This window comes from Toxotes jaculatrix, chromosome 7 (assembly GCF_017976425.1).
Source record: "Toxotes jaculatrix isolate fToxJac2 chromosome 7, fToxJac2.pri, whole genome shotgun sequence".
In the NCBI taxonomy this organism is placed as follows: Eukaryota; Metazoa; Chordata; class Actinopteri; family Toxotidae; genus Toxotes; species Toxotes jaculatrix.
In genome coordinates this window covers 14,632,789-14,644,997 of record NC_054400.1, presented here as the reverse complement: position 1 = coordinate 14,644,997, position 12,209 = coordinate 14,632,789, and the positions used below count along the sequence as shown (strand labels likewise).

The 12,209-nt window shown below is 46.8% G+C and overlaps 1 protein-coding gene across 1 annotated transcript in view; it reads left to right on the top strand.

The window, feature by feature from the left end:
* The window catches only part of fam222a (family with sequence similarity 222 member A), a 46,272-nt gene that overhangs the window by 21,805 nt on the left and 12,258 nt on the right, over positions 1-12,209 (top strand). Inside the window, exon 2 of the mRNA XM_041041807.1 lies at positions 3,950-4,092. Coding sequence (XP_040897741.1) covers positions 3,996-4,092 — 97 coding nt within the window. The 5' untranslated portion in view covers positions 3,950-3,995. The remainder of the gene's footprint in view (positions 1-3,949; positions 4,093-12,209) is intronic.

Below are 12,209 nucleotides of genomic sequence, written 5' to 3'. Positions count from 1 at the left end.
AATGGGGGATTAAGTCTGGTTTCCTGTATTTAAGTCGGATCTGTTACATGCCCATGTGCCACAAAAGCCTGATATTTAATGTAAATGTATTTCAAAGGATACTGGGCTGGTTATTCTACAAAACACAGTTCTTAGTCAACAAAGGGAGCCACAAACGTTAAATAGGAACTGGCAAAATTTTGTTTCAAATCAAGAACCATCTGATCAAAGAACAAGCAAACATGACTATGAATCTGACCAAACATTCAATGTCACCTTTTTTGTTACTTGACCATTTTTGATACTGCCTGTGGTTCAATAACCAGCCTCAGTATCAGCTGCCTCACTCTTTCTTTCACCTGAAACACCTATGTTTTCTCAAAACACGTACATACACTACATTTATTCACCCATGACCACCCTGCTACACCCTGCACTTGGCAGGATGCTTATCTGGGCAGACAGCTTTGGGCGCAGGGAGCCATCTCCTCTGATCTCCTCTGGAGTTTAAGAACCTTTTAACTAAGAAATAGCCCTCTGCCAAGCCCACCGCCTCTTGATTCCGGCTTATTCCCTCATCTCATGGGACTGATCTTCCGCCCCCATTGCAAACCCTGCAGCAGCGTTAGCAGAACGGGAAAGAGCCGATAGACATCCTGGCTTTTGAGATATCCCCGCACTGGTGTAATAGGAGCCCTGTGAGTGGATTTGATGAGTGAGTGAAGTGCAGGTGGTTTTTCATGCGGTGTGTGTGTGTGTGTCTGTGTGCTCACTCACATTCTGCAGCACCTTCACGGGGATTGACCTGGGCATGACAGGCTGTTTTAGGGCAGCTGGATGATGGGTCACAGGGTTTTGGTTTGGAGATAATTTCCTGCCATTGATAGACATCTGCTAAGTAGCACAATAACCTAATAGGAGGATATAAGGGGAAAAGGGGACATGACAAACAAGCCAAAGACTTGCTCCTTCTGCCTCGCTCTTAAAGGCAATAATAGGAGAAAATTGGTTCTTGAAATTAAATTGAAAAAAGCGGGTCTCTCTCTGCGAAGTATAATGCCTCAGAATACATTTGGTGAGCAGCAAATGGAGAAAAATGGAGGGTAGTTACTCGATTGTCTTTCATTTCAGAGAGGGGAAAACTGTGGAGGTATCCCCTGTTAAGACTGGCTTTTAGTCTCAATCTACACCATGTGTCCCTTTCCTCTCTCTCAACCACTATCTTTTAACAAATGGGCTGTGAGGATGGACTCGTTGTGAAATTAGTATCCTCACAGAGAGGACACAGAGAAAGGATTATGTGAATAGCCAGTAATGAGCTCAAAGTGCCAGTGTGTTTGGGCCAGGCCTGCCTGTGTGTGAGAGGAAATGGCTCTGCAAGCGACCTTTTTTGCTCAAGCACCTGGCGAGAAATAGAGTGGCCCCTCTCTTCCATCTGCAATGTGTGTGTTTGTGTGTGAGCATGTGTGTGTGCGTGGGCGGGTGGGTGAGAGAGAGCGAACTGTGGCATTAACAAAAAAGTCTGGGTCTAAAAATGTAATTTACCAACATTTATTAGGGAGAAGTGTATATTTTTTGTGTGAACATTTTCACACTGTCAGGTTTGTGCTAAAAGTGTTGTTTTGCGCTGCGTCTGACAGGGTTTAAAAACACACGTTTGACTTAGAGTGTGAAGTGTGTTATACAAGCCTCAGGGTCTGAGGTCAAATTTAATGTTTTGCGAAAAATATTTTATTAAAATTTATTTTTTTTTCTGTAACACCTGCTTCTGATCTTCAACTGTTCAGACCAGGAAAATCATTCATAGGTTTTGCTTTATCTGTGAGGGAAAAAAAAAATGTTAAGCAGTGCATCTAAAACAGTGGCAGTAAACATGCCACTCAGTCCCCCATACTGCTCTGAGCTCTGTTTTAAAAAGTTGCCATCTCCATAAGGAGGGCTGTTAAAGTTTATACAAATGAACCTATTAATCTAAATCGAGTCAATTCTGATTTAGATTATATTTTAAATTGCACGACTTACATTTTTATGAGTCAACATATTTATTCGGGGACAGGATGCGAACTCATGGGAAGCAATCTGTATTGTGTTTTATTTAACATAAGATTTGTTGTTCATGGTCTGATGATTGAACATGGTCAAATATAAGAAATAAAAAATAACTGTCATCTTGATACTTTGATTCACATCAGTTCAATTTCAGCACTGAAATGGTGCATAAATATATTTTTTTAAATTGCAATTTTTAACTTGCCCGATTTTTAAATCATGGTTTTCCACCTTGGTTGATATTACAAGAACATTTTCTCGTTTACAAAGGTTGTTGTGATTGAACGCTTGTATTAGTGGTCTGATATTTTGATGTTTTTCACTGGTGATCTATATTTTGCTTTATTCCTTAAATGAGCGAGAACAGGAGCCGGCGCTTTTTGAACTGCCATTAATTCATCTCTTAATCACTGTAATTGCTTTCTTTCATATTAAAATGATAATCTATAAAACTAAGTAATGGACTGATGGCAGGTGGCTAAATGTTCATTTAGTGATTCACTGAGAAAATAAATAACAGGGGACAAGCCTGTGACAGGCGCATGAGAAATCATTTTTCAATAATCTGCCACGCATCATGGCAGGAGACGCTGGCGCTGACAGCATAGATGAAATATTTGCCTCTGTTCTTTGTTTTAATATTGGAGGAGGCCCAGATGGAAACGATAGTGTTTCATATCGATGCATTTTGGACAAGAGGGCTCAAACACATGCAGAGCTCAGATTAAGGTGGCAGTGCTTTGCGCAGAGTGAGCATTGCATGCATTTGAGGTGAGAGTGGGCTTCTGCAGTGTTATACATAGTACAGTAACAGCACACGTTTCCTGGAAACCAAACAATATCCGCTAAGTGAACTATAGAGGAGTGAATCTCGATCCTTATCATATAAAAACACTTTCTGGACCTAAATGGTTTGCTGTAGCTGTTCTCATCTGGCACATAATCCAAGTAGAAGACTTTGTAATCAGTCATCATTGTGCTATGTGACACTGGTATGTTGCTGATGAATGATACCCTCCATGCTACTCGATTGTTGAGGGTTCTTAGTAAGGGAGCTGTGGGTTTTCTTTTTTATATATATATTTATAACTGTGTCCTGTGTTTCCACTGGGGCTGTGATGTGCTTTTTGAGAGGAAACTAGCAGCAACTGCCTCCCTGTTCCTGAGTGAAGGTGGCTGCGGGGAAAAGGGGGAGTGCAGAGCTGGAGATTTATGGCCTAGAGGGAGATTGATTAGTGCCGTCACTAGCCCTGATGTACGGTTGGCAGTCTCCCCCTCCCAACCCATCGCATTTGCTCACACACACACACACACACATGCACGCACACACACACACACATGCAACCATACGGTTCAACACACAGCTACACATACATCCAGACACCACTCAGTCCCTCAGGCCTTTCCTGACAGTCCCCCAGAGCTGTTGCATGTTAAGTTGTAGCAGACAGACTGCTGTTTTCTCAGCATTACCATTTTTTTTGCTGTTCATAGATAATGCCATCAATCACCACATACACACTGCCCTGGAAGGAATGTGCCTGAGTGTCGCTACTTTCTGTGTGTGCCTGTGTGTTTGTTTTGAGGACGGTTTCATAGACAGGAGATGTGGTTGAATGGCTGTGTGGATGTGCTGTTTGAAGCTGCAGAGTGACTGGCCTGGACTGTGCTCTGAACCCGTGTCAACCGTGCTGCCCCAGTGCAGGTGTGTGTTTATCATTCAGCACACAGAGCTGAGAGGCAGGCAGCTGAAGGCATGCTTTCCCAATTAAATCCTGGGTGAGAAACCTAGCCCATCTAGCCCAGAGCCAGCTCCTGCCGGCTTACCGGACACGGCCATGGAGCTTTGACCTCGAATCATCCTGCTTAACTCACTCAACATTCCTCTCTTTCTCTTTTTCTTGCTCTTTTTCTGCTCCAGGTTGGCCGCAGAACTCCCCCGGCTGTAGTACTGTGCCCACCTCGCCATGCTGGCCTGTCTGCAGAGGAGGCAAAACCCTCCACCCCAGCACCCGGTGTGTGCCAGCAAGACCCTGGAGCCACCGCAAGCCCTTGGACGGAAATGTAAGTTAACAAAGAGACAAGGAGCGATGGAGGTCAGCAGTTCAGCCCGCCTGAAACTAAGGAACGAAGGAGGCTTGTGTTTGTCATTTGTATTTAATCTATTGTGAATGATGGAAACGGGTAGTTAACCCTGCCTGTGAATAAGTGAAGGAAAATAGACTTTCCGGTTTCTGTTGTTTGTCACTGTGTTCCCTTGCTGCTCTGAGGAATTCTAAACAGTTTCATTCGCTCTGCACTTAGACCTTGGATTGCCATGTTGTTTGGCTACTCATTGAGAAGGGGGCTGTTTAGCTGTGCTGATTGTGCAGTCGTGGCAACAGGGCTGAGCAGACAGTGTTTAACGTGCCTCACTGGCCCTGGGTGACCCTGAGGGTCTGTAAACATTTACAGTGTCTGGCCCTGGCTGTGCCGGCCGCCTGTAAAGCATGACAGCTGCTCTGTTTGCTCCCCGAGCACCACCCTCTGTCCACTCACAAAATGGTGTAAAGGGACAGAGATGAGCCAGGGCTGAAAACTGTTACAGAGCTGGCGAAACTAGTTCCAACCAGTTTAGGATTATAGAGAGCTGCAGCAGTCAGGAATCTGGAAGGTGAATTTCTCTCTAATTTTGTTGGAACTTTTGAATAAGCCTTTTACAGTGAGAGTCTGTTTTCTGACGAGAGGAAGAAAGGTCTTTCCTCCTCAAGTCTCTGGTGGCCTTTGTTTACATGGCAGGCCTACGAGCTACCTCAAGCCGATTAAAAGGCCTGGCGGAAGGAGAGCAGAAGAGCACTAACCTAGCAGTTTTTACCTCAGCTTAGAGAGGCTTACTGGGAATAGCACTGTGCGTCTTCATCAGTGGGACATTGTATCGGTTCTGTAACCAGGCCAGTGAAAGGCTTTAAAGAGACTCTGATTGGCTCTGGCTGAAGAAATGAAACAGTGTTTGCGTTCTTTCTCAGCTTCTCACTGGCCAATTAGCTACTTCACAGCTCAACATCACACTCCACTCGCCTCCTACAGAGGAGAGGAGAGTCAGAAACAGCAAGGTGACTGGGTGCTACCTCCATCCTCAGATCTGGAGTTGTTTTGCTGGTCTTTATGGATGTTTCATATGGAGCTGTACAGGTGTGTGTGTGTGTGTAAGGAACTAGAGAAATAAACAGAGCTCCAGGTGCATCTGGAAACGGGCAGCTCTCAGCGCTGAGTGGGGTTCAACTGGGCTCACTAATGAGGATTCAGAGAGAGGTGAAGTGAATGGAAGGACAAAGAGAAACTGTGCAAAATAGAATTAGAGAAGGTAAAGGTGGAGAGGAAGGGAGAGGAATGGAGGGACTCCTCAACAGTCGTCTTAATCGATTCCCTCCTTCCAATTTCGCAGGATTAGCCCACTTCCTCTCAGGGTCCTTTATTGAGGAGCAGCCAGTGGGAGTCAGGACTCAAATCAATAGATAAAAAGAACAGTCTCCAGTCTTCCCTTTGCCCTCCCTCTTACTGACCCTCTCTGTCTGACTCTCCCTCTCCCTCTCCACCTGTTAAACCCTTTGATTGAAAGACTACCACAGCGACTGACTTAAGGTTCATAATGAGGATGTTTGAACATAATAGCCTCCTTTCTGTCCTTGGAGGGGGAGGGGGAGCAAGTGTTGGATTTCCACCACTGTGCAGCTCTTGGCCTCAATAAGGCAATTGTTCGTCCAGGCCCAGAAGGGGTGCAGAAAGGCAGACAGTGGGGTCTGGCTGCAGAAGTGGGCACACTCAGGTCACCATGCTGAGCAGGTCCCCATGATTGATTGTTCATGGCCCAGTTTGTGCCATCATGGAAGGGGCTTGTGGGTAAGGTGACCTGGGCTCTCAACAGGAGGCTGAATACCAGAATACACTCCTCAAAGAGACAGAGTGAGTGAGAGCACAGGAGGGGGATTACCTGGGAGAGAGGTAGAGGTGAGCTGTGTCATTTGCATGTGCTGTCCTTTACACAAAAGTAGCGTGTGTGTGTGTGTGTGTGTGTGTGTGTGTGTGTGTGTGTGTGTGTGTGTGTGTGTGTGTGTGTGTGTTTGTGTATGTATGAGGACTGGGGTGGCAGAGCAGTTGGGACAAGAGGAGGCGAGGAGGGTTTTAGAAAAGGCCCCCGCATGCAGATACCGAGTGGCTGCACAGTTCATTGATGCGACTCCCATTAAAAATCCCTCATACCCTCAATAAAAAAGGACTTAACTGGCTCTACCATCAGCTGGAAGCGTTCAGATCGGCTCGCCAGACAATCAATTTCCCCCAAGCGCACAGAGCTTAGCGGGAGAAACGGGAGGCGGAGAGCGGGATGTTTCCATTATCACAGCCCGCTCTGTGTCTGGGCTCGGGGTGGGAGGGTGGGGGGCTGGGGTGAGGTACTGTAGTGCGGGGGAGTGCAGGGGAGAGAAAGGAGGGAGCAGCAGTGGGAGATGGGGAAAGACAGACAAGTGGAGAAGAGAGAGAGAGAGAAGCAGAAAGGGAGACAGAGAAGCTGGCTTTTCAAAAAGCCATTGACCGCCTGCCCTTAAAAATATCATATTGGATTAGCCTCACAGGGGCGGCCTTTTGATATTTTTTTCTTTGGCCGTAGAATTAAAAGGAGTGCAGAGCATTACTTGAATTATAAATCATAGGCACTTGCTTTCACTGCGCCCAAATTCCGCACATATGTGGCTGCACTCACCAGCGCCAGCCCCTGTCATTTTTAATTAAATCCCCCCTTATGGGTGACATTTGTAGCTTGCCCCCTCCTTCGTCCTCCCCTCCACGTCTCTCTACCACTGCCCTAGATGGAGACATGAAAGGCAGAAACAGCAGCGGAGCCAGGGCCTCTCATCGTGTTGTGCCCCAGAGAGAGGGCACCCATCCAGACAGATGAGAGAGAAAGGCCCTGCAGGGAGAGAGGGGTGAATGGATGCCACTGACCCTGGCCACTCTCGGCCCGCAGCAACCTTCCTCGCCACCCATCCCTCTCCTTGATTGTCGTCCTCCACTGTGTGTCTGAAGGTCCAGGGAGCAGGGAGAGGGAGGTGCACCAGTCCAGTGATGAGTAACACTGAGATGGCTGGACAGGAGGCCCAGCAGCCCCCACCACTACCCTGCCTCCTCCCTGGCCCAGACAGCAATTACTTTGCCACATGTCAGCTATAGAATAACTGGTCCAGAATCCCTCAATTGACTGGTTGATGGGGGTATCTCTGCCTGGCTATTTTCCAAAATAATATCAGATTTCAGCAGGTTTCCATTTGTTTATTCATCACCTAGGAGTTACATTTGTGCCAGCGTGACATTTTTATAAGAACATCGTTGTCACACTGGGTGTGCACGTTTGTGTTCTTTATCCAGACTCACTGCAGGTTCTGCTTTTGTAAACCACACAGCTCACTGCCACTCCCATATTTGTCCTGTGATTGGATCAGACTTTGGGCTAAACCTGGGCGTTCCCTCATGTCTGTAACCCCAGCAGTGCCTGGCTGTAACTCATACATGCACACAGGGTGGTTTAGCATACTTTTGGTCACATTTCAGCGACTTATGTAACCCTAATTAAGACAGAAACTATTTCACATCATGATTAATGCAACTGCAATGAAATCAAACTCAGGAAACCAGTTTTGTCTCCAGTCAATCGGTGTATTGTCTAGAATTTGTCCAAAATCTGCCTTGTAGCAGAGACATGTACACACACATACATGAGAACACCTGCAGCCGTAACCCTCTGTGACACCACCCAGGACGCCTGAGGTGCCAATCAGCCAGGTGTAGATGAGAAGTTCCCAGAAGGCCTGATATCCCAGGTTCATGCTATGTCAGGCCCAGTTCAGCCCTCTTCCAGCTTGATCGACAGAGACAACCTGGCCTTGTCACACACAGCCTCAGGACATGACATGGAGGTTCACCTGGGGATTGTAGTTTTCCTAATAGCCCTGTGCCTCTGCAGGCAGAGCTGCCAGAGCCATTAGTTTGCCTTGCTTTTAGCAACCTCTCTTCCTAAGCTGCACCACCAGCGAGAGGGAATATGCTCAGGTAATGACCTCCAGCCACCTCTCCTCCACCGTTGTCTGAGGCAGTGCGAGACATAACAGTGGAATTAGCTGGCCATATCAAATTGCAGCACGATACTCCAACGGCTGTTATGTGTGGGGGGAAAAAAGGGCGAGGGGGGGCGTTTTCAGTTGAATATTTAAATGTGGTCACGAGCTGCAGCAGAAATAACAACCTTTACCCTGATTGCCTCAGTACCCTGGAGGTGGGGGGCATAAAGTGGAACTGGGGGAAAAGGAATGGAGACAGAGTGAGGGAGAGAGAATCTGCATGCACTTGACCTTTTCCCACTGATTGAACTACCTCGTTTCTAACTCCCATTTGGAATTCCACAGAGTGCCCACAGAGATTGTCATTATTTCACAGTCTGCAGCAGGGAAGCAGAGGTCATGAGGTATTTTTCATGGTGAAAGGTGATTGACAGCTATCCATGGTGCCTCCTCCCCATACCTCCTCCTGGATGTCTACTTATGCAATCTCATTTTAGAGATCGCTAGGTTTGCATAGCCGCATGAAATATATCATTCTCACTTTCATCACATTGCTATACTGGAAAATCCAGAGTATTAAAAGAGTTGCAGTGTATTTGGGAGAGACAGCCATGTGATATTGGTTGTACTAGTCTTACCTCATGCATACTACAGCCTCCTCTGTCATGTTGGCGCCTCAGTGCTGGCACAGAGAGGATCATTTCCGGCTGGTGGTGTCCCACAGAGCCATGCCTTCCCTCTGCCCTCTGCCTTCTGCTGTGAACACGGGGGGCGAAGCAATCTTATTGCCTTGGGAGGTGAGCTTGAGGAAGAGGGGCTCTGCTTTAGTTTTGGTCACAGCGGGACTTGGGTTGAAAAACAGGTTCCTGGTTCCAAAGCCTCAGAGCTGGCATTTGGACGTCCCAGGTGCAAGGCATCAACACCCTCTGTCTTCGCCTGCCAGAGACTGGGGGTGGGATGGGGGATGTGAGCGAGGGTACAGAGAGTGTCCGCAGTCCCTTGCTGTCCCACAGGAAATGACACGAAGCCGATGCCATCTCAGAGCTGAGCCCACCTCAAACTGACTAGGAGAGACATTCAGGAGGTGTTGCACACTCCTAGCAGGATACTAGAGGAGTGTTTGAGTGGGCTCTTCATTATAAAACTCTAAATGAAAATGTAGTCATGGTCCAACATTTGGAAGTGTGTAAACAGGAGGACAGGTTGATTTCTTTCTTTCTCTCTTTTTTTTTTGTCCAGCCTTTAATTACTCTATTTCTGGCCAGTCAGTCCATCCAAGTCATCAAGAAATTACAGCTCATTTAAAAGTTTGGATCAGAATTTTAATATATTTATTTATCTACTGAACACATGTTGTATAATGATGCTATATTGTTGTACAAGTAACAAAAAAGTCAGAGAGAGAACATCCTGCCAAATTTACTTTGTGGTCACAGACACAAATTTACTTTGTGTGTGTGACCACAAAGTAACCTATTTTTTTTTTCTTACACAAATTACATCTGCCACAACTTTATCTGTTAATTTCCACTTCAGTAAACTGGCTCACACAGTTTAACCTCTCTGCCACAATTGAAATTCACAAAAGGTGAATATTGATCAATATGCTGTTGCTAGGAATCCTTTGAGCCATTATGCTGGGAAAATGCTCAAGAAGTTATGTGTGAACAAATTAAAACCAAACAGCCAACAGCAGTAGAGTTTGGCGTCTTGGTCCGAACCGCTCATGAACTTGTACCGAATTTTAAAACCATCTCTGGCTGTGGTTTTTCAGTCTGCTGTAATGGTGCAGAGGGTTTGGCAGGGGAAGCTGACCACAGCACAATGTTGAAATCATCGCTCCTGTGGGACATTTAACTGGAGTTTCTGTGGTTTGCTCTTCAGGCTCATTCTCATGAAGGCCATCTTCACATGCGTTGGGTGCATCGTCATTTTAGGTTACAGAAATGGTGAGTTTCTTTAGCGGGATTTTAGGTTCAGGGTTAGGGTGTGTTTTTTTGCTGACCCCTCTTGCCGCCAGTCCCAGCTCTGAATTCCCGTTTCAGCTGGACCTCAAGACCTTTGAACAGATTTCCAATTTTCACTAACCCTAACCCTGGAGGAAATGCTACAAACCCAAACCTGAATCTGTAAGCTCCATCGTGGAGCATCAAGAGTCTAATTTGTAAAGTTGTTTTTACAACTGTTGCTATGCAGTGAAAAGTTATTGACCTACCAGGTAATATAAAAGCTAAAGTATTGCTCAATGAAGTGATAAAAGAGCGTGTTGGCTCTGTCAGCCAATGAGGTGTGACCTAACAAACCCAAAACACCTATCAGTGATAGAATCTGGAGAGCAGGTAATAAATGTACTGTTTTTATATTTTGTCACAGTCCAACAGATGGATAAAATCATGGCATATTAATTAAGAAAGGTTTAACCTTTAAGGAATACTCAAATTAAAACATGTTGCTTCAACTAAATCCCTGCCTCTGAAACTAGTTTTTCACCTTATTGATGTACCATTTATGTATCCCCTTTCCCCAATCAGGTTGTACCCATCTCCTCTCCTCTCCTCCCCTCCACTCCCCTCTCCTCTCCTCTCCTCTCCCCTCCTCTCCTCTCCTCTCCTCTCCTCCCCTCCTCTCCCCTCCTCTCCCCTCCCCTCCCCTCCCCTCCCTTCTCTTCTCTTCTCTTCTCTTCTCCTCTCCTCTCCTCTCCTCTCCTCTCCTCTCCTCTCCTCCCCTCCCCTCCCTTCTCTTCTCTTCTCTTCTCCTCTCCTCTCCTCTCCTCTCCTCTCCTCTCCTCTCCCCTCCTCTCCTCTCCTTTCCTCTCCTCCTCTCCTCTCCTCTCCTCTCCTCTCCTCTCCTCTCCTCTCCTCTCCTCTCCTCTCGTTGGCATGTGTACTGCAGCGGAGTGCCTTGTTGTCTGTGCAGTGTTAAATATTAATTGGGAATCAGTGGAGGACTTGTCTCCTAAATGATAGAACAGAAGGGCCCAGGCTTGCCTCAGGCAGCCTGCAGGCGCCTTTCTTCTTCCATTTACCTGCAGGCCTGTGCACCAGCACTTCCTCCGGTCTGACAGGCCTGCCCAGGCGCCTCCAGCCTCCCCTCATCTCTCCCTCTCTCTCCCACTCTCTCCCTTTTTTCCTCCTTCTTTGCTCTCTGCTCTGGTTCCTTTTCTTATCTCTGTATGCACTTACAATCTCTACCTCTGGGGTCCTTTACTCTAAACCTGTGTGTGTGTTTGTGTTGTTAGTGTGCCCATTTGAGTTTGTGCATGACTGTGAATGCTGCTGGCTCTTAGCTGTACATGTAGCCCTTTAAGAAAACAGTGTCACAGTGCGGCATATTCTCTTAAAGACAGGACAGGAATGGTCTGACATAAATCTTTCACATCAGGGTTTTAGCTTGTTGTGTTTCTTTCTTGGCTCGGTGTCCTGCATTGCTCTTTGCCTCATCACGGAAAGGTTTAAACTCTGTTTCCTCTTCATGATGTCTCCTCATAACCAGCCCCACGGTTTATCTTTCTTTCCTTTGTTCCTCTCTATCAGCCTTGTCATCTGCAGAGGTGCACCAAGACAAAACAACTCTGGCACCGGCTGCTTCTTAGTGCACTGGCTAGCTCTAACTTGTGGATGACCCTTCTGGATGGAGTTAATTAAGCTGCAGAGATTTGTTTTGGAAATCAAACCAGTCTAACCTGTTGTTATATTTTCACTCCGGATCTGTTTGCAGTAGACCGCAGCTTTTCACAAGGTTCAGTGAGGGTATATTGTGAAGTGGCAGGGCTGAATGTGAAATGGAAAAACCTAGAGAAGGAGCGCAGGGCAGCAGAAAGGCAGGGATATAAATGGAGGAGAGTAGGGGGTGGGGTTGACTTTGATGCCATAGGAATGAGTTCACAGGCTCATGAGCACAGGCCTAATCGCACATGACAATATCGGCTGGTGTGCCAGTCGCAACGCATAACCACCCCGCTGCTTGTGCTGACTCGGGGTATTTGCTGATAAAGCTCTGCTTTCTAGACCATGCTGTATGCACAATGAGGGTGGCCCAGGCAGGCCTGAGGGCTGGCTCATCATAGGCAGCCCACAAACCAGGGCCTGGGTC